We start from the raw sequence: 26,364 nt of genomic DNA, 5'->3' as shown, positions 1-26,364 counted from the left end.
ATTGTTTCATACAAATACAACAGATACTATAAAACCAATGAAACAAATATAACGAATAGTAACAAAAGATATAACCACAAACACATAGACAATGAAAATTAATTAATTAATTAAACTTCCAACCTCATAAACATATTGCTTGACGTCGTCTAATCTCTTCCATCTGAATCCTTGTAACTAAATGTAGCAATTTTCCAATATACAATCTTGAAAATTTGAAAACAATCTTCCGATTATAATCAAATTTCGTAACTTTTCCTAACATTCTATATCTCATTTATTTATTTAAATCCTAACTTAAACCTAGGCCTATTTAGTACTTTCAAGTAACTTCTAATCTTTAATATTACAATATTTATGATTATGATTACGATATTTTTATTGTCATTGTCCCTTGCGGAACAATCAAATTGAAAAACTACATAAAACTACCACAAAACTACATAAAACTACCGCAAAACTACATTAAAACTACATAAAAACTACGTAAAACATTCAAAACTCCCTAAAAACTCTAAAACCCCATTTTAAAATACACTATACTACAGAGTTTGCTGAGTTTAGAACCAGAATTGCATTAGCGTAGAAACTGTTTCTCAGGCGGCTAGTCCTGGCCTTTATAACCCTATACCTTCTTCCAGAAGGCAGAAGCTGAAAGAGATTATTTCCAGGGTGCGTACTATCATGTGCTATCTCTGCTGCTTTCTTATGGCACCTGGCAGCATATATTTGATCTAAGGTGGGAAGAGTGCACCCAATAATTCTCTCTGCAGTCTTTACAACCCTGGATAGCATTGTTTTTTCCCTGGCCGTGCAGCTCCCAAACCACACACACAGACCGTAAGTTAGTACACTCTCCACAGTGCAATGGTAAAATGCCATCAACAGGTCCTTTGAGAGATTGTTTTTCCGGAGGATTCTCAGAAAATATAACCTCTGCTGTGCTCTCTTCACCAGGTCTTTGCTGTTCTCTCCCCAGGTTAGGTCGTCTCTCAACTCCATTCCCAGAAATCGAAACACCGAAAATTTCTTCCAATCTTCTTGGTATTCCTCTTCTTTGTGGTCATGGATTCTCCCAGGGAGATCAGCTAGCTCCATAAAGTCCATCATCTTCATCTGCCATTCTTCCACCGTTGGTAATTCTTGTGTTTTCCACTTTTTGGCTATTAAAATTCGAGCAGCAGTTGTGGCATACAAAAATACGTTTACATCTTTCTTGGGCAGTTCAGAACCTAATATTCCAAGGAGGAAGGCCTCTGAGGTTTCTTGAAGTATGCATCTTTTTCAGGAAACATGTATTTCAGCATTAAAAATTTGATTTAAGATGTTATTTAAATTGGACTTTTGGGCAGCAAAAGCATTCTTTATAATGATGGTAATGAAGAGGAATGCTCTGTTTGCCAAGGCAGATTGATTTAGATCATTGGGGTGGGGGACAATCCACCATGGGGGGAAAATGGGCATTCCCATCATGTACCAGTGTGATAATGTTTCCTCTTGCCAAAGTCTCAGCCCAGGCATTTTTACCTAGTTTTGTAGAAGGGAGGAATGAAAGCATCTGTCTATTGCTAGGTGACTTGAGAACATAATTTCCTGGTCTTTAAACCTCACAAACTGGCTAGGTTGCATACAGCTTCAGCGATGTGGCATGGGGGGGGGGGGGGAGGAAGAGAGCAACAGTGCAAGGATGCTATGGGAGCTTAAATAATTAGTCCTACACCCTTTCCAAGCAGAGTCCAGCTGTTATTTCCCTTCTGTTCTAGAAACTGTGAGCTGACATTCTTTGTGGGTGAAGTGTGGAATTATTCTCTCCCCCCATCCCTGCTATTTCTTACAGTGCTAAAGCACTGCTGCCAAATCTGTTCTTACAGGACAAGTGAAGAATATACTCTGACAACTGTTAAAAAAAAGGTAGCTGTTAACAGATCATTCATGTATAAGCGCAAAGTCTTTTTTCATATTATGGTAAATTAAATAAGAGCTGGGTAGAAGAACCCCGGGATGCGTCTGTTTCACAGTCTTTTACAGTAAAATAATACATCTGCAGACACTTCAGTGTTGGAGACTTGCATAATTTCCCCAGCCATCAATATCATGGGTTTTGGATGTATTGTACAATGTATAAAGAGAACAGTTAGTGAGTGGATAGAGCTCACCCTAGTGCACACACAATTTTAAAATAATAAAAATATTAATAATGAAGTCAGCAGAAAATTTTGAAGACTAATGCATTGTACTGTAAGATAACCTTAGGTGTCCTACTGACAAGGATGGGAGTTCTTTCCATTGTATTTCAGTAGCTTTGCAGGCAGTATGACCCCTTTATAACCTCTCAACCTGGCCACTAAAATTTGCCTATCTAAATTCCAACAACTGATATAACGAAAGCAACCAGCTCCCACAGGTTTTCTACAGTCTGGATGATGTGCCCTCGGTTTCTACCACAGGCATGTCAAATTGTGTCAGATTATGAACTCCATAAAGCTGCCCAACTATCAGTTCTGGGTACTGGTTAGAGAAACGCTCACAAGCAATTATGAAATCACAGGGAAGTTGAGTTATTATGCTTTTTTTATTTCCAGTGAAACCAAAGTATACTACTGCTGTGATCACAGAACGTCTTCACATTTGATGCAAATATGAAAGAGCTATGTACAAAGTAATCAAGTGGCACTATTTTTCAACAAAAAGAAACAACCCAAGCCTCAATTATTATATAATGTAAAACAGGTTATATGCATAACATCTGTAAGCTCCAACTGCACTGCAGTTGCATTACCTTGAACACAAGTGCCACATTAATAATGATCATTCCTTAAGACAAATTTAATATAAGCATTAGACATTAGTTAACAGCGACATGTTTTACTGAGGAAAACTAGTGCAAGCTTTTACTCCTTTTAGTCTGATAATTCTAGCTCTAAATGGTTTCTAAACCATTTAGAAAGGTCATACATTCTCTTTCTAAACTAGTATACTTTAAAGTGTTTTTAATATATATTTATATTTATATATATATACTTACATATAAACCAATTTCACATTGTAATTAAACAGGAGAAATTTACAGTAAAATTTGATGGTTCAAACTCTCTTTTCAGATGTTCGTTTTATTGTGTTCCTGATGTACTGTGGACTGAAGGAGTAGAATCATGATCAGGCAGGAAGGTAACTGTGGGAATAGATGTCTCTGGAAGCACAGGCGCAAGCACATGGCGGCATACAGGACACGTTCCGGACTAGATGAAAGAAAAGGCCATCGATCAGTTGCAAGGCAGCTACAAGAGGGCCAGGTACGCAAGAATGCCAAAATGCAACACCTCAAATAAACGTAGATTTGCAGGTGTGAACCATGAGTGAGCGAAGCAGCCTGTTTGCTAACCTAAGACCACAGTCTTTGTGTACCTGCTTTGTAGGTGTCATGCCAATTTCAGAGGGATTTCTCTGGAATAAGCAAATTGGGAGGTAGTGAAACATCAAACATAGAATGATGAAATGTGGTATTACTTGTGTTCAATATTTTAAGAAGGTTCCTATCACTAGATTTTTTGTTTAAAGTTCACTACCATGTGAAATAGGCAAAATTCATTTCAGAAAGCTAAATTCCAATAGTTTTTCGGCAGAAAGCCAATCTATATGCAACACTGCACTCACTCCCCTCCCCTACCCCCGGACTAGTGTCTTGATGAGGGCAGGTTAAGTTAACACCTGTTGCCCCAGCAAACGTTGAAATCTCAGGAATTTGTTAGGGTCAAACCACAAATATAATGTCAAATTTTCCAACATAAAAGGCCTAAAACATTACTAAAACAATTATCTCTAACCTGTGTTTCACTGTAATCAAACTTTATAGTAAAGCTGTGAAATTTGCAAATATTCCAGAAACTTTGGGGGTGATAGTCTGGGATCTACTCGTAGGTCTCTGAGTAACTTGCTGCAGACCAGCAAGGACTGCTGATTCCCAACTGTTTAACAATAGCGAACACAGACACACTACTTTCCCACCTTAATTAGGCTGCTGAAAGAAAGCTAACCAGGAGTGAACTTGTGTGTGGAAGGACTGTTACCCTATTTTTCGCCCCATAGGACGCACTTTTTCCCCTCCAAAAATGAAGGGGAAATCTGGGTGCGTCGTATGGGGCGAATGCAGGCTATCGCTGAAGCTTGGAGAGCGAGAGGAGTCGGTGCGCACTGACCCCTCTCGCTCTCCATGCTTCGGGAACACATCCGTAGCCTAGGCAGCCCTGCGGGAGTTCCCACAGGACTGTCTAGGCTGCGGATAGTAGCCTGTTTCCCGGAGCGCCGGGCGCGCTGAAAGCAGAGCGCCCCTCTCGCCGGGCAGACATCCGCAGCGTGAGGAGCCCTGCAAGAGTTCCCCGCAGGGCTCCCCTCGCTGCGGATAGCAGCATGCCGCCCGGCGCGCAAGGCACCCTGAAGCAGAGCGCCCCTCGTGCCAGGCAGACATCCGCAGCATGGGGAGCCCTGCAGGAGTTCTCCGCAGGGCTCCCCTCGCTGCGGATAGCAGCCTGCTGCCCGGCGCGCAAGGCGCCCTGAAGCAGAGGGCCCCTCGTGCCAGGCAGACATCGGCCAGCCCCACACGCTCGGGGGACAGCAGGGAGGCGCAGCGCCGTCATCCCGCTGTTCCTCGACCTGGTTCGGTTTCCCCGAACTGGTTTTGGAGGGGAAATAAAGCAAAAAAAAATAATTCCTTTATTTTCCCCCCAAAAAAGTAGGTGCGTCCTATGGGACAAAAAATACAGTACTTAGGTTCAGTTCAGCTACTGAAAACAAATGCCTAAGATCAAACCGAACTGATCTTTATATTCTTTCAATACTAAGTTGAAGTATGACAATCACCACCAGCAGAGCTTTTCTGCCTTTAAACACAAGAACAATTGGATCTCTAGTCAATGAAGCATTTAAAAAATAATTATCATGGCACTGAATATATTCATGTAAATAGACTGGATAAAACAATGCACTTTTACTTATACATTTAAATCTAACTTCAAAAAAGAGCATTATTATGACTGTATGTTTGTTTGGCATCTTCACAAAGTAAAACTGAAAGCAAGTAGGAAGAAAGCCATGTCCACCGAGTATCGTCAATGTTTCACATAAATTATAAGTTTTAAAGTTATTTGTTAGATTTTAATGCAAATACACACCTTTTGCAACCAAAGTGTTATGCAGGGCTTATGAAAGAAGTGATGACATGGAAGTTCTGTTACAATTTCTTCTTTGATATACTCGCTGCAGCAGATAGCACAGCACTGCTCCTGACCTACAGCTTAGGGAAACAAAGTACATATCAGCCCTGCACTTTCAAAACCTAGGAGATCTCAAAGATTAAGGTGGCACAATTAGAAATATAAGCCTTCTAAGCATAAAGCTTTTGAAACTGGCCTCTAGTTCTAATTGCGGGTCAGATACTGCCATGCTAAAGCATGCAAAAGAAAAAAGAAAAAACCCACAGGCCGCCATTATTTTAATCACAATTTGACCGGAGTTGTCTCATTTATGCTTACCATTGTGATCTTCTGTTATAATAATCTGTGGCAGACAGTCTATGCTCTCCTTACTAGCTGGTGGATGGGCCTGCTCAACATCAATTGCGAGGGACTCTAAATGTGCCAGAGCGGTCTAAAAAGATGCATAAGAAGACATTTCTGTTATGCATAAGACAGATATAATTTATTCCTTTTTAAAAAATCCATTTAAAAGGGTTGCATGAAGCTCAACAACTGTAGAAAAGGATGGGTACAAATTGACATGCTTCTACATTTCCCCTCAGAAATGCTAAATTGATATAATACGTAGCAGAGATCTGGTTGTAAATATTAATCTCTGAGAATTAATTAAAGAATAAAATTTACTCCTTAATGAACATGAATCTATATTACTAAAGTGGATGAACCATCTGTCATCTTTTACTTCAGCAGGGGAGAGCGGTCCAAGCTTCATTGCCTTAGTAACAGCATGGCGCTATCATGGATTAGTCTCTCATTTCAACCAATCACAGTTGTTACCAGTTCAATTTTCAGTTACAATAGTGGTTTGCATAGTTTAATGCTGCTATGGGGCAGGTTATTAAGGCATGCCTCTAAAACATACGCTTCCCTCTTTGTGCCTTGCCCTAGGCAGCTACAGCTTCCTTTGCCACAACTTTGCTATGCTGTCCTTCTCCCCAAAACTGACTGTCCATGGTGCTCAGGGGGGAAGCAGTGGTTACATGCAGTATAATCTCTTAGGAAAATGGAAACCAGATGCCATGGACTGGTTTGCACATACAGAATGAGCTGCAGATAGGTGATCAGGTGGTTCGATTGGGCTGTAGAATTAGGAACTTGCTTGTGGCGCCATATACTTTGAAGATGCCTTTGTTCAATATTACATCAAGATATTGTCTAAAAATTGAGAAACTCACCCACGCAAGGGCTATTATTATTTAAACAAGATTTCGAATGTAAACTTCATTGGGTATATGGCAAAGATAACCAAAACCCTTTCCATAAACAGAAGAATGCAGAACGTTTTTGCTCTGGGGTCTAACTGCTTAAACTACATCCGTATTTCCAATTAAGTTCTGATTGATTATGCATGGTCATTTTGGTGAACAGATGCCAAATTTCACCTTCAACACTGCATCGCAGTGCTTAGTGAAAGGATCCATAAATTTACATTACCTCCCCAGAAAAATACTAGAATGGCATTATTATTCATCATTTACAAAGAACTTTGCAGTTCTTAAATAAAAAATACATCATAGGAATATCTAAATCTATGTATTCTTTTAATACATTAATATTTATTCCATTAGACTACTTGCTGTTGTTTTAACTTAATATATTTTAAAAGGGAAACTGTTAGAAAGTCTGAGAGAAAATATGTTCACTTACTCAGGAAATCAAAACAAATAGTACTTTGAATTTATATTGTGCATTTTGAGTGCTCAAAATGTTCCACATACATGTCTTCTGCACTCCCCACAACAGCTATGTAGGGCAGGCCAAGCAATTCATATTGTAGATATGGGGCTGAGAGGATAGTGAGTTGCCCACAGCTTCTTAGTGAGTTAAGGCTAACCAAACAAGCTTTTGGAGCCAACACTACTAGTATTATGTTAAGCATACAACTCTAATATTCAGATTTGTGCCAAACATGGTTTGGTTATTTGTTCTCAGGAAGAGTAACAACTGTAGCAATGGACCTACGTTGTGCTTTCATAAACCTGTTAGCCACTTAAGGTAAGCTGTACTAAAAACTGCTTGATGCAGGTTTTAAGCTTTAAACACTTCTCTTGATGAATTTTTTCCTCAAAACACATTTGCAACCACATTCATTTGTGCACCTGCCTTTTTGCTTTTGGGTGTTTCTATGACTGTTATTGATCCCCCAACTTTTTTTGCATTATTGAATGGGTTCACTGAGTTTGGTGCACAAGTGTCGTGAATCACAAGTGTTTCTGAAACCTAGGGCAGCTGACAATTGTGTCGTAGAAGATAACAAATAATTGAGACAAATTCTGCTGTTGTAGCAAAACTACTATTCTGTCTGTAGTTGTGCAAATATCTGATAGAACATCATACCATTAATCCACCAGGCAATACAAATATTTCTCCGTAACACTATTCTCTACCTACTTTTCTTACTATTAATTATTATTATTAGCAGCTGCCTCTGCTTTGTAGCAGAGTTCTGAATTTTCAAAATTGAGAAGGTTGTCAAAATATGAGAACATTATGAACTATTCTAACTAATTTATCCTTAGAGAAGAGCCTGTCTGTTATATTTCCTCTGATTTCATGTTTATCTTTTCTAACTCCAATTTCACTGCACAAAATTCCACTGTTTTCAAAGAAGGTGCAAGACATGTAATGAGATGTTGTGACCTTCCACCTTGACCTACAGGGGATGTTCTCCCCCAGCCTTTCCACTAGCAAGCCAACACAGAAAGGTTATTCACAATGAGAATAATGTATTGCAAACAGTAAAAAATGCAGATCCAGCTGCTTGGAGATGCCACACTTATTAACAAACCTAGAATGATGGGAAACATAACACACAAACAAATCTAAAAGATTAAGTTTAACTACATAAGCATGATGACAAAGTTACTTCAATGATTTGGAAGATTAATCTTCTAAACATCTAAAAGAATGAAGGAAATAATCTTTGCAGTAAGGCTGCCATCTTAAAGAAGGAATAAAACAATTCAATGTTAAGTTATAATAAACATTTGCTTACTTTTCTCTTTATAACTGCTTTGCAACACAATTTCAGTATTTAGTTTAAGTCAGTGGTTCCCCAACTTTTTTCCCTATGGACCACTTGAAAATTGCTGAAGTTCTTGACAGACCACTTAAATCATTTTCCTGTCCATTGTAGCAACCGTAATTCCACAGAATTCAAATCATAATACAATAAAATGAAATGAATGAATGAATAAATGCACAATTCAAATCAATGCAAATATTCAGTGTGATGGATGTGACGTCTCCCATCTTCAACCACAAATTCATATATTTGCCACAGACTATCTGAATGAAGTTTGTGATCTCCTGGTATAGGACATGCATCACACACTTTCAACATAAAACACATCAACAGGGCACCAGAACTATATTTAACTTAGATAAAAGTTCTGTTGATGAGGGTAGAATACACCCAATACCATTTCTAGATAACATAGGAATGTAAGAAGTATTCAAAAGTATTCAAAGAAGCTAAATAAATATAAGTAAAAAAAATAAATCCACAGCCAAAACTGCCACAAAATGACAAGTACCAATTATGGTATGGCATCAACATTTTACATTGTGCCTTTTCCAGGAAATTAGACTACCTGCGACTCCAAATCTTACATGCAAAGGCTCTTGTGCACTGTAATGTTCTTGGAAAGGTCACTGAATCTTACAGGAAGGCAATGACTCACTGAATCAGAAGAAAATAGAAAATAAAAATGCTGGCGCTCTGCCATATTAAGTACATCATCTACATAGATGGAATGGAGGCAATCAGAAATTACAAGTACCTGTGGACACTGGTAAGTCATTTATATGAACATGCTTGTTATTTGAATAGATTCACATTCCCCCACCCCGCACCTTGGATAAAAAGCCCGCAGGAGCCGCGCACCCTTTAAAGAGCGTGCTGCTCTTGGGGGCTTTTCCCCGAGGAGGGAGAAGGGAGTGACTGGCAGCGTCAGTCCCTTCTCCCTCCTTGTAGAAAACCCTGCAGGAGCTGCGTGCTCCTTAAAGGGTGCGCGGCATCTGTGGGCTTTGGTGGGAGGTGGGGAATACTCCCAGAGCTTGTCGGGGCTGACGGGGGAAGCCCGGGCTTTCCCCTCCAGCTCCAAGAAGCTCTGGGAGAAGCGGACAGGCTGTGTGCAGCCTGTCCGCTTCTCTTTGGGGCTGGAGGGGGAAACTCGGGCTTCCTCCGCCAGCCCCGACAAGCTCCTGAGCAGCTCTGGGGTAGCCGCGCGAAGCCTCCGCAGGGCAGCGGGATGCGGAGGCTTCGCGGGCTACCCCAGAAGCCAGAACAGCTAGAGAGAGTGCTGCGCAGCGCTCCCTCTAGCTGTTTTAGCTTCTGCCTTAGGGGTGCAAAGCCTCTGCAGGGCAGCAGGGAGCCTTCATCCTGCTGCCCTGCGGAGGCTTCATGCGGCTATCCCTGGCTTTTGCCCGTCAGTGATGGGCTGCCCTTCTCCCTCCTTGGGAAAAAGCCCCCAAGAGCCACACACACACTCCACACAGCTTGTGAAAGGGAGCGCTGAGCAGAGCCTGGGATGCATACAAGCTCTGCTCAGCACTCCCTTTAAATAATTTTTTTTTCTTGAATTCCCCCTCTAAAAACTAGATGCGCCTTATGGAGCGAAAAATACGGTAGTTTAGTGATGAAGAGGAGTAAAGCATTTTTTAGAAATGTGTACCCCCAAACTAAAGTACCGTATTTTTCGCTCCATAGGACGCAGTTTTTCCCCTCCAAAAATGAAGGGGAAATGTGTGTGCGTCCTATGGAGCGAATGCAGGCTTTCGCTGAAGCCTGGAGAGAGGGGTTGGTGCGCACCGACTCCTCTCGCTCTCCAGACTTCAGGAGAACCCCAGCGCCAGCCCCACAAGGTCGGGGGACAGCGGGGAGGCGGAACGCCGCCATCCCGCTGTCTCCCGATGTGGTTTGGAGGCTGACGGCGGGGAGACGCGTGCTTCTCCCCGCAGCCTGCCCCGCAAGCTCCGGGGACAGCGGGGAGGCGCAGCGCGTCTTCCCGCTGTCCCCGGACCTGGTCTGAAGGCAGGCGGTGGGGAGAAGAGCGCTTCTCCCCGCTGCCTGCCCCGCAAGCTCCGGGGACAGCGGGGAGGCGCAGCGCGTCTTCCCCCTGTCCCCGGACCTGATGTGAATGCTGGCGGCGGGGAGAAGAGCGCTTCTCCCCGCTGCCTGCCCCACAAGCTCCGGGGACAGTGGGGAGGCGCAGCGCGTCTTCCCGTTGTCCCCGGACCTGGTCTGCATGCTGGCGGCGGGGAGAAGAGCGCTTCTCCCCGCTGCTGGCCCCACAAGCGCCTGGGGGGGAAATAAAATTTTTTTTCTTTATTTCCCCCCCAAAAAACTTGGTGCGTCCTATGGGCCGGTGCGCCCTATGGAGCGAAAAATATGTTAGCTAAGGAGTGAAATTTCAAAACATTTCAGTTCCTATGTAAACTAATGGCTGTTTCTGGTGCAGTTATTTTAGCTATAATGTTAAATTCTTACACAGCTCCTCTCTGATAAAGAAATACTAAGCATGTTATTTAAATGCAGCACATAGAAAAGGAATCTTTGTTTAAAGATGTTGAAATAAATATATTGACAAAGGAATAAAACATTCAACTGAAACAGAGTAGTGTTGACTAGTATATTTTTGCCACTTGAAAACAACTTCTCCAAGCTACTCAAGAGTACAGTGTTTTAAAGGAATTCACCTAAATGTTGATAACACAATGCTCAAAGTCAGTTCTGAATTTCCCTCTTAGAACAAAGTTCAGGAAACTGAACTATCTTCTAAAAAGAGTTGTTAGAATCACAAACTTTTCTCTTTTTATAGGATATGAAATAAGACATTGAAAGAAATACACAGAAGTCTTTGGTAAAAGGACAAATGGCTTGTTTTTAAATCAAATAAAATGGAGTATATTTATTGAAAACTATTGTTGATTTCTGCGGTCCCTCAACATGTAATAAAGATTGTAAAAGTAAAGGTAAAGGTACCCCTGCCCGTACGGGCCAGTCTTGACAGACTCTAGGGTTGTGCGCCCATCTCACTCAAGAGGCCGGGGGCCAGCGCTGTCCGGAGACACTTCCGGGTCACGTGGCCAGCGTGACATCGCTGCTCTGGAGAGCCAGAGCCGCACACGGAAACGCCGTTTACCTTCCCGCTAGTAAGCAGTCCCTATTTATCTACTTGCACCCAGGGGTGCTTTCGAACTGCTAGGTTGGCAGGCGCTGGGACCGAACAGCGGGAGCGCACCCCTCCGCGGGGATTCGAACCGCCGACCTTTCGATCGGCAAGCCCTAGGCACTGAGGCTTTAACCCACAGCGCCACCCGCGTCCCATAATAAAGATTGTATGTGTAAACAAAAAAAAGTTTGCCATTATTCTACGAAAGAAAATATCAAAAATGTCTAAGGAAATGAGTACCAGCATGTGATACCTGAGGGCAACTGCCAGGGTCCACCACAATTGCTGCCAAGTTCTTGCTACCAATGCTACCAATAAGCCTGTCCCAGATAGCACACTGGTAGCAACACCAACAAGGGACTTGTCATACTTCCCTGAACTTACTGGTGCCCTGATCTTTAGGAAAGCTAGTGTGGTACAGTGGTTAGTATTAGAGACAAAGTTCAAATCCATAAATAAATATTTTCTGTAATCTATGGGTGTGGCTGTCTCTCATCCCTCAACGTAAGTTATGCTTCAAAAAGTTGGTAGAAACTGAAGGTCTTAACTCCAAGAAATTAGTTTTCTCCTAGCCAGTATTATATATAACTGACTGAAGTTCATCCCATTTTACTAAATGGAAAACCTACATCTCGACAGCTTTTCCAATTATGCATTCAGAAGTCAAAGTGCTTTCCCCTCACTTCAGACATTAGCCAGAAAAATGTGTTTTCTGTTTATTCATGAACTCAACAGGGAAAGCACAGAACTATCTAGCATCTTGGGGCAGGAGAAGAAAAGGGGGGGAAAGCAGGGGGGGGGAAGGATGTACAGGATAATTTCAGCAGTGACAGGCACAATGATTTATTTATTTCAATATTCAGCAGACCTGAGCCCAAAAGCTCAGGACTGGTCTGTATGCAACCTTGATGCTCTTTGCTCTACCCTCTACCATCTCATTTCTCCAGTAATTGACCACATGTCCAAATTCTGAATCTACATTTTTGAAAACCTAAATCTGCATTATTCTTTTAGACCACTAAACACTGCTAGTTTAATAACGCAACAACATACAACTCAGGCAATTCCTAATTTAATTTTACTGAGTAGAGAGAATCCAAAAGGCAACTGGCAAAAATGTCAATAAAGTGGCATTAATAGCAGAGCATGCAGACCCAATTGCAGGAAATCCAGGGAACATGTGAATTATATGCATTACAATTGTATGTATTATATGCTCCCTATGCTCTTCAAGGTGTTGTGACAGAATTCTCTAGTTCAAACATATCCAAAATACTTTCCCAAGCTATAATGGAAAGGATCCAAGAAACTATCAGCTTCACAATTGTTACAACAGGTGGCTGAAATATTGTTAGCCCAAATAAATAGAACTGGGTTTAGTTTTGGGAGGAGGACTTTTCAACCTTCCTTGTTCACTAAAAAGCAGAAGTTTATGATATTTCTCATTACATTAAGATTCCAAGTGTTCAATGACCTCTATGATCTCTAAACTTGGATCTAAATTACTTGTGGTCATATGGCCAGTTCCGGTACTTATCCCAATAAAACTTAATTATTTCAAAAACTATCTTAGGAAATAGCTGAATTTACCCATACCCGAAAGCCTGAAACTGATCTCCTACATAATACTGAACTTAAATACAGAACAAACTAGAGAAACTGTTATTCTGAACAGCAGGTGCCAAAAATTTGATACCAAGGGCTATCTCTGTATACTCTGATAATACTTTGGTAATATTAAAGGATGAGCCACACTATCTACACACCACCAACCCTTCCCCAACCCTTCCCCTGACCCTACAACAGGTGAGGCAGGGACCTTGTGAGATGATGCTGACCTCCAGAGGTGCCCCAAATGCCTGCAAAGCACAATGCAACTGCATGGAAATCTTTCACCTTCTTTTCCAGCTCCTAATTCAGGGAAAGCCCTTGCCCTTCTCTATGTTCTATAGAAGAACTGCACCTCTTTCCAAAGTAGCAATAACAAACAGCTTGGACCAGCTTGGCTTTAAAAACATACAAACAAACAAAAACTTAAGCAGAAACCAATGAGTGGTTTGGATCAGATGTAACAGTACTGCTGAACCTGGGGGAGGTGACCAATCCCTTAGATGGGAGACTAATGGCAGCCATGCTATACAAATATAAATATTTTCAAAAAACCTTGGCTGGATCTAGACATGTCAAAGAAGCGATTCAGTTAAATGCATCATAAACTCATACAGGGAAATCCCGTAGGAAAAGACAAGACTCCACGGCACCATCTGGTGCCAAAGTGTTATATTGCATATACAACGCATATAAAATGCTTTTTCTTTACCAACGTAGCTGAGTCCCTTGACTTAAACCAGTGGGAGTATATAAACACATTCCCATGCTACAAGCATGAATGAACAAAACTGAAATAATTGAGGCATCCATCCAGCAACATATACATTATAAATAAAAATATTGCCAATGTTTTTAACATTACATTTAAGACAATGCAGTACACTCAATGCTCGTATGGCACACGTTGAACAGAAAAATCCTGTTTTAATCAGAGCAAAATTGAAGGGCAGAATAAAGCTGATGCAGCTATCTTTAGACTCCCTTTCCTCAATTCCTTACACCATTTGCAGCCCACCTCACGAGGGCTGAGCCTTTTTGCCCCCCCCTCCATTTTGGGGGTAGGGGCTGGGCCCCTCCAATGTTCAAAAAACTATGTTCGGCCTCCACTGTCAGAGCCACTGTGCCTATGACTACCAATTGCTTGGAGTCCCTGTGGGGACAGTGCTACTGCACTCAGGTGCTTCTTGTGGGCTTCCTCACAGATGCGATAAATATGAAAAAGCCTAATCCACAGAGGATGTTCGCACTAATACAAATGTAGCTGAGCTATGTTTTCCCTCAGTTTAACTAATCTTAAAATGAAAACTTAGAAAAGTATTGCATTACCTCCATGGCCTGTGCCAGTCGTTCTTCCAGGGCCATATATGTAAGGAACTGGGGATCCACATAAGAAATGGCTTGAGCAACACCCAAGCCATCACCAAATTCATCAAGCAGCCTAGGGGAAAAAAAAGGATTTATGTTCTCAATTGCAATTAGATACCATATCCCCCCCCCCTCAAATTGGGCTATTGCAAGGGGCTGCATACATTTGCCTCCCGTGTTTCAGAACTTCAGACAGTAAGTTCTCAGTCAGAAAAACGAGGCACACAAAGAAACCTACTTCTGCCAGGAAATATAACCATTAAACAGACTTGGCCTGGAGATCTTAGAAGATGCATGCAACACAAAATCAACCTGATTAGCAGTATTTTCAATACGGTACCTTAACAGCCAAAAGTTCTTAAAGTTTTGGCTCTTTTAGGGTGACTATAGTTCCTCTGGGAGGAATAAGTGAAAATGTAGTCTCCAGGGCTGAGCTTTAAGAGGTTTTTCTTGGATTTTTCTTTTAAGTTGTGCTAATGAACACTTAGGTGGGAACTAGAGCTAAGCAGTCATGCAGAAAGTAAACACAAAAATATCTTCCAAAAGAAATTAAAAAATTGTCTCGTAGCACCTTAGAGACCAACTAAGTTTGTTCTGGGTATAAGCTTTTGTGTGCATGCACACTTCAGAGTTGGTCTCTAAGGTGCTACTGGACAACTTTTAATCCCCCCCCCCCCGACTGCATCAGACCAACATGACTACCTACCTGAAACAAAAATATCTGCAGCTACAGGTTTTTTACTATGGTAATCTGTTAGTGAGTGGCAGACCAAATATTCCCCCTTTTCACAATTGGCCTTGCCATTAAGTCCTCCATGTATGCCAAGGAAACAGGTGGCATGTGAGGTCAATCCTTAGCAATGGCCCAACATGCTAACAGGCCTTCCTTTTTGACATGGACATACAGTGTATAAGCATGACTTGTCTCATATATATATATATATATATATATATATATATATATATTATTATTATTATTATTATTATTACGGTCTCAGACCAGCTTTACATCCCATACTAAATGAGCATAAAACACAATGGAATTAAGTTTGGATTAACCCTCCCCTCCCTTCATCATGCAACTCTCCAAACTCACTCCCTCAACCCCACACATTTTAATTTACACAGAGGAAGGAGGGAAATAGCAGTGCTATATAGCAATTGGGGAGCTATCAGAACCTCTCTCTATGTTGAATTTGATTCAGAGACCCACCAGATGCTGAGACCCAATGTTCATAATACATTTCAGTAGTTAAGTTAACCTGTTACAGCAGCACAGAATGTTTACTATGCCATTTCTCAGTTGATTTTAATGCAGGCAACATGTGAGTGGTGAATGTCTCAAATAAGCATCAGCACATAGTAAAGTACCTCCATTCCACGTCTAGATCTTCACTCATACTGGAATCGTCTTCCAGATTGTTGTTTCCATCCAACATGAAAAAGCCAGGATGCACAAAATGGCTCACTTGGTCATTTTCCTCATCGCTGCTGCTTTCAATTTCTTCATGATACTGCAACCAAGGAATTTCGCCGTCCTCTAGGGTAGTCTGTTCCCTTTATACAAAAATGAGAAAAGCTATACAAAATGAAAGTAAAACTACATGTAAGCAAGTGTACATAGGGTGCTCTTCATTGGTGAATGCTCATATTATGTCCAGCTGCTAGCAAACAAAACCTGGCAGCCGTTTTCCATAGAAAGCAGCACATCCTATTAAGTAACAATTGAACAGCAATAGCTAAAAGACCATTATTTCTATTTTAAAAATTGAGAGGGAATAAATATATATAGATATGAATGATAAAGATCTAATGTCTGCATAAAGTGCTCTGGTGATGTGAGCCAAAGTCCTAGCACATTGTGCAGGGAAGATATCACCCTACTACTCTCTTTGTCAAGTCCATTCACGAATCTATAGTTGAATTTTGTATTCTCCTACTGCTATAGCACAATAATGACAGTTTAACATGCTTTTAGTTTTTCAAAAAAATACTTTTAAATGTTTTTACTTCATTTTTAATTGTTTTATTACTTTGGTAGTTGCTGCCCAGGGCTCCCATGGGAGGAAGGGCAGAATATAAATTTACTAAATGAATATTTTTTTAAAAAAACCTTCACTGTGTTTATTGAACGTTCATCCTTGCATAATTATTGAATGATACCGTTTTCCCCATTTTATAAACAAAATGCAAGACAAAGGTTTTATTGTAACTGAAAATTAGTGATCTTGCTCTGGAGAGGAATAAATCTGCCATCTTCACAAAATGCAAATCATGAAGATAGGCTGTAATTGGATCATTTGGAAGGCAGATAGTCAGAGAAGTGAGTAGGACAAGTTAAAGCAGCTGGCTAATAACAAGAGCAGAGGAATTTCTTAATCAGAGCTGTAATTTCTAGCTATATTAAATTTATTTTTCATAAATATTGTTAGTAGTCAGAAAATATCCCTTTTGGAATTGAGCCTGGATAGTTCAGCTGCTTAGAGCATGGTACTGATAACTCCAGGGTTTCAGGTTCAATTCCCGTATGGGACAGCTGCATAGCCCTGCATTGCAGGGGATGGACTAGATGATCCTCAGGGTCCCCTCCAACTCTACAAATCTATGATTCTATGAATTGTGGAAGTGGAAACATCCACTAAGAACATTATTATAGTAAAAAGCAAATTATATAGTACAAAAGGAGCGAGCCTGCACAAAGTAATGCACTTATGATTAGGACACTAAATGGGTACAGCTTTTCTCACCTTTTCTACTGACCTACTGCACAAGGAATGAGCCTCAAACTCCTGAGAATCTGGCACCGTGTGTTAGAATGAGGCGGCAGACTCAATCAGCACTACACAAGTGGCTACGCAACTCTACTACTTGTACTGAGTGACTGTGGAGGGCCTTAGTAGAACTATTACCTGCTCTTTGTAGAGTTCTTGCTCTTGATCCTTCTGTGTGAAAAGACAATGACACATTGTGGGCTTATACAACCCTGCATCTAATAGTGTCCCTTCACTGATGAAAAACTCTTTGATTCAGCACAGGCTTCCATTAGCAAAAAGAGAGGGGAGAGCATTTTCACATATTCTTCCTTCCCTCTGCAGCAACCTGCACACACTCAAGGGACTGTAGGAGAAAGCAGGAGTTTGTGAAAATCACTTTCCTCTCACCTTTTAACTCACAGAAGTCTCCACTGGATCAAAAAGTCTTCTGTCAGCAAAGAATTACAATTAGATATAACCCTTTGCTTCCCCATCTGTCTTAACACAAAACAAAACAACCCAAGCTGTGTGTGTGTTTCTCTTAGCTTGTAATGTGAAGCTTGAGCAATTCTCTTCTTGACGATAAAAAAGGCTAAATAAAGCAGAGTTTATAAACCTACATGAGACTAATTCTGGCTAAATTAGCTGCAACTGAAATTTATCTTCCTTACTGATCACAGTCTGCTGTCTTTATATAAAGGTCAACAATATCAAATGATTTACAAGACCTTCATATTTTTGTGTGTGAAAATAGGGAGAGGGAATAATTTAAAGTTAGCTGCTATTTAAAAACTGTCAGCACTATGTATTCAAGAACACACGTACCTCTTATCTAAATCACTCTCTAAGAGTCACGATTTGTTATACTGTAGTCATGTGACATGAAAAAGGTCATTAGCATGCAAGTAAAACAATTTCCTTTTCAATTGCTTTATTGTGTAGGTGGACAAAATTATGGTCTTAACTATATTTTTCTTTCCATTTACAAAAAATAAATAAATCTCAACCCAATGTCTTAGAATGAATCACACGATTCTTCACTACTTATTTGCAACAAGACATTCCTACTGCTCTAGTCCAGTTCCCCAAAAGTGACTGACTTAAGCGGAAAGGTCATTAGAATCCCTGCTAATGAATTCTCAAGCTCTGAGCAACTGGTTGTACACAAGCATGACAAACTGGCACAGCTCTAAGAAAACATGACAATTTTATCAGAGCAAGAATTCTACATGCTCTTGAATCTAACCAGAAAGGAAATCATCAACCAAAGTATTTAATATATGTTATGTCTAGCAGAACTGAAGAACTGGAGGGAGTTGGTCTAAGCAGCTTTATTGCAGCAACAAAAGCCCACTTTGAGGTTTTCAAGTATTTTATATAACAAATTTACATCTTTCTCCCAATGTTTGTATTGAATATGTAATGCAGCACATGCACCTGCAAAAATCACATAATCAGTGACACTTCTCTTATAACATAACCTTTCTGTAACCCAGCAAGGTAACAACAATGGGGAAAAAACCATCTCACCATATATAATTTTTCTTACAATTTGATATCACAGACTTTTTGTTCGAGACTCCCTTTTGATTTCCCCAGTGAAAAATGCAGAAACAAGTCAACGTAGGGCAAAAGCTAGTTTTAGTATGATTCATGGTTGTCCTAAAAGGATTTAAATTCCTGAACAGCCCTTTAAACTGTGATTTCACAATGAATCTACTGAATTAGATAAATTTATCTTACATCCATCATTACTGGCTTTCTTGAGAATAAACAAGTTTAATAAGGTAAGATAACACACAGATTTTAGTGATACCATACTAAATTAGGAGCAGAATGAGGCCACATTAATGTTTTAGCTGTGGATGTATCGGTGGATATACCAATGTTATTTATTAGCACTATAACTACTCTTATTGCCTGCAGCCCTTATTGCTCTAATCTTACCAGCTCACCTTGCAGCTGGGTGATAAAAATAAATAAATATGCGAGACAAAAAGCTATGTGGCACAGCTTTATTGAGACTGTAACACTTCAGAATGCAGATAGAGGAAATGTATGTTGGAATGGTCCTCTCTGCACCAAAACAGAAACAGCTGGTTTCTCTCTTATGTGATCATTTTCTAAGTGCTCTCTTGCTTACAAAAATTCCGAGTTACTTGTTGTTACCTTGACATTTTTGACAGTTCATAAATTATAAAGCAAGTAAAATGGAGAGAACAACCACTTCAACAGTGATATATAAAGCTGACTGCATCCTGGAGTAGGCCCTGTACTTGTAAGTTACTGAGGCACAGAGCAAGAACAGTTATCTGTAAATGCATAAAAAGGATTTAGCACACAAAGAGAACACTCTGTAACAGTGACATCATTGTGTACCATCACATACCCTTCAACTGGTGTCCAGTAAACTCGGCGCATTCCATATAATGATTACATTAGTAACAAACTGCAGCGTTCAAGTCACCATCCATGCACTTGAATAGAACTAAACCAAAGCTGAATTTGCTGCTTGACAATCACACCCCACCATCTCCCAGGAGATGTCACTATCTGGAGTCTTCATTACTCTTAACACTTCAACTTGACAAAATCATGGAAGATTGGACTGGGCACACTTGGCACGTCTACAAAAATAAACTACGCCGGAGTAAGCAGATGCTGCTTTTCATGGTAAGGGAGAGTCATAGTGTATTGAAGCTATAGATACAGGCAATCCTTGCTTTGCACGGGAGTTATGCTCCAGATGCCCATGCACATCGGCGGGGCCTGCGTAAAGCGTTCCACCCCGACCCCGTTCTGCCCTTTTAGTGACATTTTGGTGATATTTTCAGGTCACTTCCCGATTCTGTGCCGTGTACGAACAGACATCACATGCACGTAAATTGGTTGTTGCCTGCACACTGTATGTCACATATTCAATGTGCTGAAAGGCTGTAGGCTTATTGGTTCTGCTTATCTCAGCTAAACCTTACTGATCACAAAATAGGATATCAGTGACCCCCCAAGCTGTTGATAATGCAGAGTATAGCAGAGCTAATGAAGACTCCACAACTTTTTTTGGGGGGGGGGAGGCGGGGGAATCAGGGAAGAGGAGATTGAAGTCAACATCTACTTGGAAACCCTTACCTGATGTTACATACGGAAACCTATCCAAAATGGGGCGCCCAAAAGCTAATTATATACTTCCTGCTGGAATTATTTCAGCCAATGATCACATATGGAACAGTACATAATCATTAGTTTTCTTGTAGCAGCAACTATCACAGTAAAGTGTACATAATACACCAATCATTCTTACTGTGTAGTACACTTCATTCTATAAGACAACATACCCTGCTTGGAAACCAAACTCATTATGTTCCTCTTCCACACCACTGCTGTCACTCTGCAATTCAGGTTCCTGCTCCTCTTTTCCTGGGAGAGTTTCCCAGCTCTCATCACTGGAGGACTGATCTTTCACTGTCACAGCAAAATAGGAGGGCAGAGATGTAGACCATTCACCATCACTGCATTCAGAGCTGCAATAGAAGACATTCCATTTGCATTTACAATGCTGGTTGATTTTTATGTAGAAGTTAACATGCTGACTGTGATCTAGCCAAGCTAAGTATATTTCTGTCCCAAAAACTATAATGAGAGAAATTTAAGCACAAGCTTAACTCTCCCATTGAAATCAGTGAGATTTGATCATGCTTCAAGTTTGGATGGATTGTTTGCCCATTGTATTTACAGTGGTACCTTGGGTTACAGACACTTCAGGTTACAGACTCAGCTAACCCAGAAATAGTACCTCAGGTTAAGAACTTTGCTTCAGGATGAGAACAGAAATTGCACGGCGGCAGCGGGAGGCAGCATTAGCTAAAGTGGTACCTCAGGTTAAGAACAGTTTCAGGTTAAGAATGGACCTCCGGAACGAATTAAGTTATTAACCCAAGGTACAGTTTCTCTGTGCATTATGTCAATACACAATAATTGCCGAAAACAAAATAAAAATAAAAACGGCTATCTTCCTTTTGGAGGACAAGCTAAAAGCTGTCAATTCTTTTACTGATTCTGGTCAACAAAACTTTCTTTCCCAAATCCAAATGTTTTCAAGCCTCTAAATCATGGACATCTAAAGAGATCTCTGTTAATTGGAAACTGGGGGTTAGTCTTGCAATTTAGAGCTGGTTAAACAGAAAATGGGAAATAGCTCTTTCAGAACACTTATCATACCATAGCAAAGTAGTAGCAAAGTAGTTCAGAAGCAATCTAAACTGTAACTTGACTGTATAATTGCATCATTGTACTTCATAATTGTTTGTTGTTGTTATTAAAGCCAATAAAATGCATATTTCAAAAAAATAAAACAAGAAACTGAAGGCATTTCTGCCCTGGCATGCTTTCAGTGTGTAATTGTAAATCTTGCTGTTGCATGATTTAACTGCTTTGATATTGTTGGTTTTGGTTAATTGCTTGTTTGTGCTGCATTTTATTACAGTTTTTTAACGTATTGTAAGTAAATAACAATAAATTACTTTTGAGAAATATACACGAGATGTTTAATATTTTAGCTCCTGGTCAATTTTCAATAACTGGGAGTGGGAAACATTTGCCAAATAACAAGTCTGATCCATGATTTTCAAACAAAATGAAATCAGACGAACAAGATTTATGTCAGAAAGGGTGGATTCAATGAACAGTACTATTTATAGTTTCATCCAAAGCCATGACACATTTGTATAAGTATTGTGGCAATAAAGCTCCATGTGTAATATTTTAGACTACAAATGCTACCAGAAGCTGTCAGCTTGGTCTGCTTCTCAGTTAAATAAAATAAATAAATAAGTTGCTTTTAAAAGTTTAGATGAAGGTTCTATCTAAAAGCAATTAACCAAAATAGCTGGTTAGAATGTTGTAACAATCGAAGTAGGGGCTACTCAGCTTCCCATTACTTATTCCTAGCATAGAAATGTATTTTAATAGCCGTAAAATGTTTCTAGAAATTCCCACAAAACACTTACATAGTCATTCATATACTACTTTGCATTTTTCTTAACCAGACCTGATTTCCACATTTAAAAATTCTAAGAAATGAAGCAGTTCTAACCTAATTGGCTGTAGACATATTTAAGACCCAGAACAAAAAGTTATCTTAAGACAATTACACTGTATTTTTCTGACCAAGTTATGGGGCAATGTGCAAATGTGATTTTTCCTCTGCCATATGTTCATGGCTTTGTTGAAAATAATTTAAACTAAGAAGTAATATGCTGCATTCCAATAGGTTTTCCAAGACGGTACGGCATTCAGTTGCTCCAACAGCGCAGAAGTTAAATATGATGAAATACTTCCATCTGTTCTTTATTCCCACTTGCAAAGGAGCACATGCTCATGACATGAGAGTAGTTCAATTAAAACAAAATACCCAGAAGAATGAACAACTAGGGAGTTAGTGCCTTGGTGGAATGAACTAGTAGATGCTGAATATGATTTTCATTCTCAGAAATACCGAAGTGGTTTGGGCACCTCTTATTTTAGGTTACAGACCCAAAAGTGTGCATAGTAGCCCCTAAATAGTTTATTGCTTTAACAGTTTTTCAAAACGCACCCTTCTGTATCACCCTTCCAATTATTCCTTTTCTTTTCCCAGTTGTTGAGCAATTTAGAAACAGGCCACCATTGTAAAATTCCAGCACATTTTAATTACATTTAAAATCCAAGTCTTCCTAATTACACTGCGCAACAATACCCAGTTAGCACTGAGGGAATGATTAAAAGTGAAGCTGGAATGCAGCCAAATTAGAGAATCATTATGGATACATCTATTATTTCTTCTTTTACTTGGGCGTTTGAACAAATTAACTTTGTATCACAAAGTAGATTTAACATGGCAGAAACACATTTGCACTTTTAATGAAGAGGTGCGTTTATATAGAGGAAAGCTCAGCACATGGAAATTTCATAGCTACTTTTCATTCAGGTCCAAGTTCCATGGAAAATGCCTTAAATATGCTAAAAAATTTAAAGTACTTCCATTCATTAAAACATTCAAAGAAAGGATAATGCAAAGGATATCCTACAGATACAGCTTTGAAACAGCTGTTTTCTTTATTTGAAGGTGCAGAGAGCTTCTTAGTTTCAACTATGGGAAATTAAAAATCTACTTAACTATCTAAAATTACTATACTATACAAAATTACTATACTATACAAATGAAGGTAGCCAGGCAGCTGAGGAGGTTGGGGAGAAGGCTGGGAGAAATGCATTGATACAATGGCTCCCTGAACTTTCCTTTTGAAGCTAGTTCCAGTGGCAAGAAGAGCTGAAATTAATTACCGTATTTTTCACGCCATAAGACGCACCTGGCCATAAGACACACCTAGTTTTTAGAGGAGGAAAGGGGGAAAGCCCCAGTTTTCTGAGGATCAGCTCAAGGTTGTTGAGCTTACTTAGCAAAGGGAAAAAATCCTGTTTTTATGGGGTTCAACTCAGAGTTCTGCAGCATCTTTAGGAAAGGAAAGGGAGCCGTTTCTACAGTTTCCAGACAGATAATCTAATCAGCCAGTCACATGTCGCTGGGGAAACAAACAACCTCCGTCTGCAGAACATTCAGCAATGGAGGCCTGGGCCAGAAATGGAGCCAGCTATCGGCCCCACATTCGCCCCACATTCGCCCACAGACATTTCCCTTTACTTTGGGGGGTGCGTCTTATGGAACGAAAAATACGGTAGCCCCCTCATCTTCCAAAGCTAGATTTGTGGTGTTTATCTTTGGGGCTGCATCTTTTTAGGGGGAGGCATGGCCTCCACTAGAAGGTGGGCATTAATGCCACCAATCCTGTGCTGTGGAACACTCTTCCAGCAGATTCAGCAAACACCCTTGATTCAGCAGACACGCTTTTATTTCCAGGTATCTCTTAAAGACCTTTTTATGTAGACAAGCCTATGCAACTGCTTAAATTTATGGATGAGCCAGTCATTTTAATCATTCTCAACTGTTTTTATGGTGTATATGCTGCTGTACAGTGCCATGTTGTATTGTTTGAATTGGCAGTATATACTTTTATTAATAAATCAGAGGTGGGAGTTTGTGCACACGAGGATGAGTACAATGAGAAGGTGTAGAATCCGACATTTCACCCCACCCATGCTGAAAACACCTTGCCCTAATCTACTTGATAGAACAATTTCCAAAAGTATTAAAGATGCACATATGCCTGTGGCCTAACCCCAATTTTTATACCCATGAAGCATATATAGAATAATGAATCTGCTCAATTCCAGCAGGTGTATTAACACTACATCTGCACACTGCTGGGCAAACTCGGGACAAGATATAGATGTGTTCAAAGTTTGTGGTACATTTGAAGAAGCCGCTAGCGATAAAGATTTTACTTCCACTTCACCTTCATTCCTAAATTTGTTTGTGTGGCTTCTTTTATAACTTCATTCTCTTTCTGTCATGTGGAGGTAATGACTTACAAAGTTGTAAAGTGCTTCTGAAATATTAAGACAGCATTAACAGCAGTGAATATGCCACTAAAGAAAAAGAAAAATGCAGCTTTGCTTTTAGCAGATGATGCTAATAATCCAAATGTCTGGGTCAAAATGCTTATGTCACAAGATATAAAAAGTCTGGCTATCAAGAAATCTTACAAAAATTATGTTATTTCCAAAACTGCTGGGCTTATGAGTAACTGCCAAGGCTCTTAGGGCTAGCAGCTCCACCAAAAAACAAACAAAACAAAAAACTCACCACGTTTTGGCAGCAATAGTTATGTCATAAAGTACATAGTGAAAAGTATAAACATCAGATGGTACAGTCTGGAGTTTTCTTTCTTGGGTCCCACTCCCTTTGGCAAAGGTCAGAAACGGGGAAATTGGGACCGTTAATTACATCATAAGGAATATGGGGAACTGGTACCATTTGGCAGATATCACCTTACTGCACCTTACATGGGGTTGGTCCTACGAGACCATTTAATATTGTCCTAACCTTAGTGATTTTCATTGTACAGGTATTCAAACATGTAGAAAATTTGAATTAAACTTTGCAGAAACTCTTACCTGTCTTCATCTTTGTTGGAGCTTGATAGATTTCTGCCAGAGTCTTCAAATTCATCCCAGAAAGCACTATCGTCCACTTTGCTTTTTTCTTGAAGTGTTATATTTTGCTTCTTTAGTTCACTTTTTATTTTCTTTTGAGCTCCTCCATAGTCTCTTGGATCAAAAAACATACTAGAATTGCTTTTCTCTTTGCTGTGCTTCAGGACACATTCTGTGTTACAGTGCTGGACATCCACATTCTCACTCCATCTTCTACTGCTGGTCTTTTCTTCCTCTTCATTTGAAAAAGACTGCTTCCTATCCAACTGGCTCACAGGATTTTGTTTTCTAACTTTGGGTCTTACAACCAGTTCTGATGAATTCTCTTGGTCTGTCTTCACAGTACTCAGTTCATTACAAATTCCTATTTGTGTCCTAATTGTAGGATCAGCTGTATTTTTTTGCTGTTCCATATCAGAAGTAACACTAAGGTTATTTTTTACTAGACGCTCGTCTTCACTAGATGTTTTTACAAGTGTCTTATTTTGGTGAGCAGTATCCAATTCTAGGCTACAATGTCTCTTGAAAGGCACTGGTCTTATGTCTTCAAAACCTTTGCTTGAAGCATTATGGTTGAAATTAGACAGATGTGACTGCAGATCACTAAAGGAGTCCACTCCTTTCTCCAATTCAGAAAGCATACTATCCAGTGTCTCTTGAAATATTCCCGCTTCTTCTTTAGCTAATGAAAGATCATTTTGGTCATTTTCTTCCTCTCCATCACTGCTATCGGGCTCATAAGAGTCAATGTTTACAAAAGCAATTCCATTCTGACCATTAAGGTTATTGTGCTCTCCACAAGTATCAGAATTCATATTGTTACTCCCAGTTTGTCCGTCTCCCCAGTTGTAACATGCTGGAGAAAATGGAGAAGCATCTGTGTTGACTGCTTGGTTCAGTTCAGCTTGACCAACAGGATTTTCTGAAGCAACATTCGCTAGCAATGGTACATCTGCCAAAGGAGAACATACTTGGGCAAGTGGACTGGAACCTTTATATAAAAATGTAAAGAAAGCATATGTTGGAATGATAAGACTAATCAAAGTTTTTTTTATCAACATACATAATAAAAATGGCATTTGTTGATGATGCTCAACTGTGGCTGTTCTTCATTAG

The 26,364-nt window shown here is 40.0% G+C and overlaps 1 protein-coding gene across 8 annotated transcripts in view; it reads right to left on the bottom strand.

Moving 5' to 3' along the window:
* Positions 1 to 2,553: 2,553 nt before the first annotated feature.
* The window catches only part of PJA2 (praja ring finger ubiquitin ligase 2), a 40,128-nt gene continuing 16,317 nt past the window's right edge, over positions 2,554 to 26,364 (bottom strand). For all 8 annotated transcript variants that reach the window (XM_083403969.1, XM_083403973.1, XM_083403967.1 and 5 more), the window contains 7 exons: positions 25,210 to 26,239; positions 20,493 to 20,678; positions 15,776 to 15,961; positions 14,366 to 14,477; positions 5,529 to 5,643; positions 5,169 to 5,290; positions 2,554 to 3,239 (listed from right to left, as the gene is read on the bottom strand). In XM_083403969.1, coding sequence (XP_083260095.1) covers positions 3,111 to 3,239; positions 5,169 to 5,290; positions 5,529 to 5,643; positions 14,366 to 14,477; positions 15,776 to 15,961; positions 20,493 to 20,678; positions 25,210 to 26,239 — 1,880 coding nt within the window. In that variant the 3' untranslated portion in view covers positions 2,554 to 3,110. The remainder of the gene's footprint in view (positions 3,240 to 5,168; positions 5,291 to 5,528; positions 5,644 to 14,365; positions 14,478 to 15,775; positions 15,962 to 20,492; positions 20,679 to 25,209; positions 26,240 to 26,364) is intronic.

This window comes from Podarcis tiliguerta (assembly GCF_965153285.1).
Source record: "Podarcis tiliguerta genome assembly, chromosome: 11".
NCBI classification, from domain to species: domain Eukaryota; kingdom Metazoa; phylum Chordata; class Lepidosauria; order Squamata; family Lacertidae; genus Podarcis; species Podarcis tiliguerta.
The sequence above is the reverse complement of the archived record's forward strand: the minus strand, read 5'-3'. Positions and strand labels throughout refer to the sequence as shown.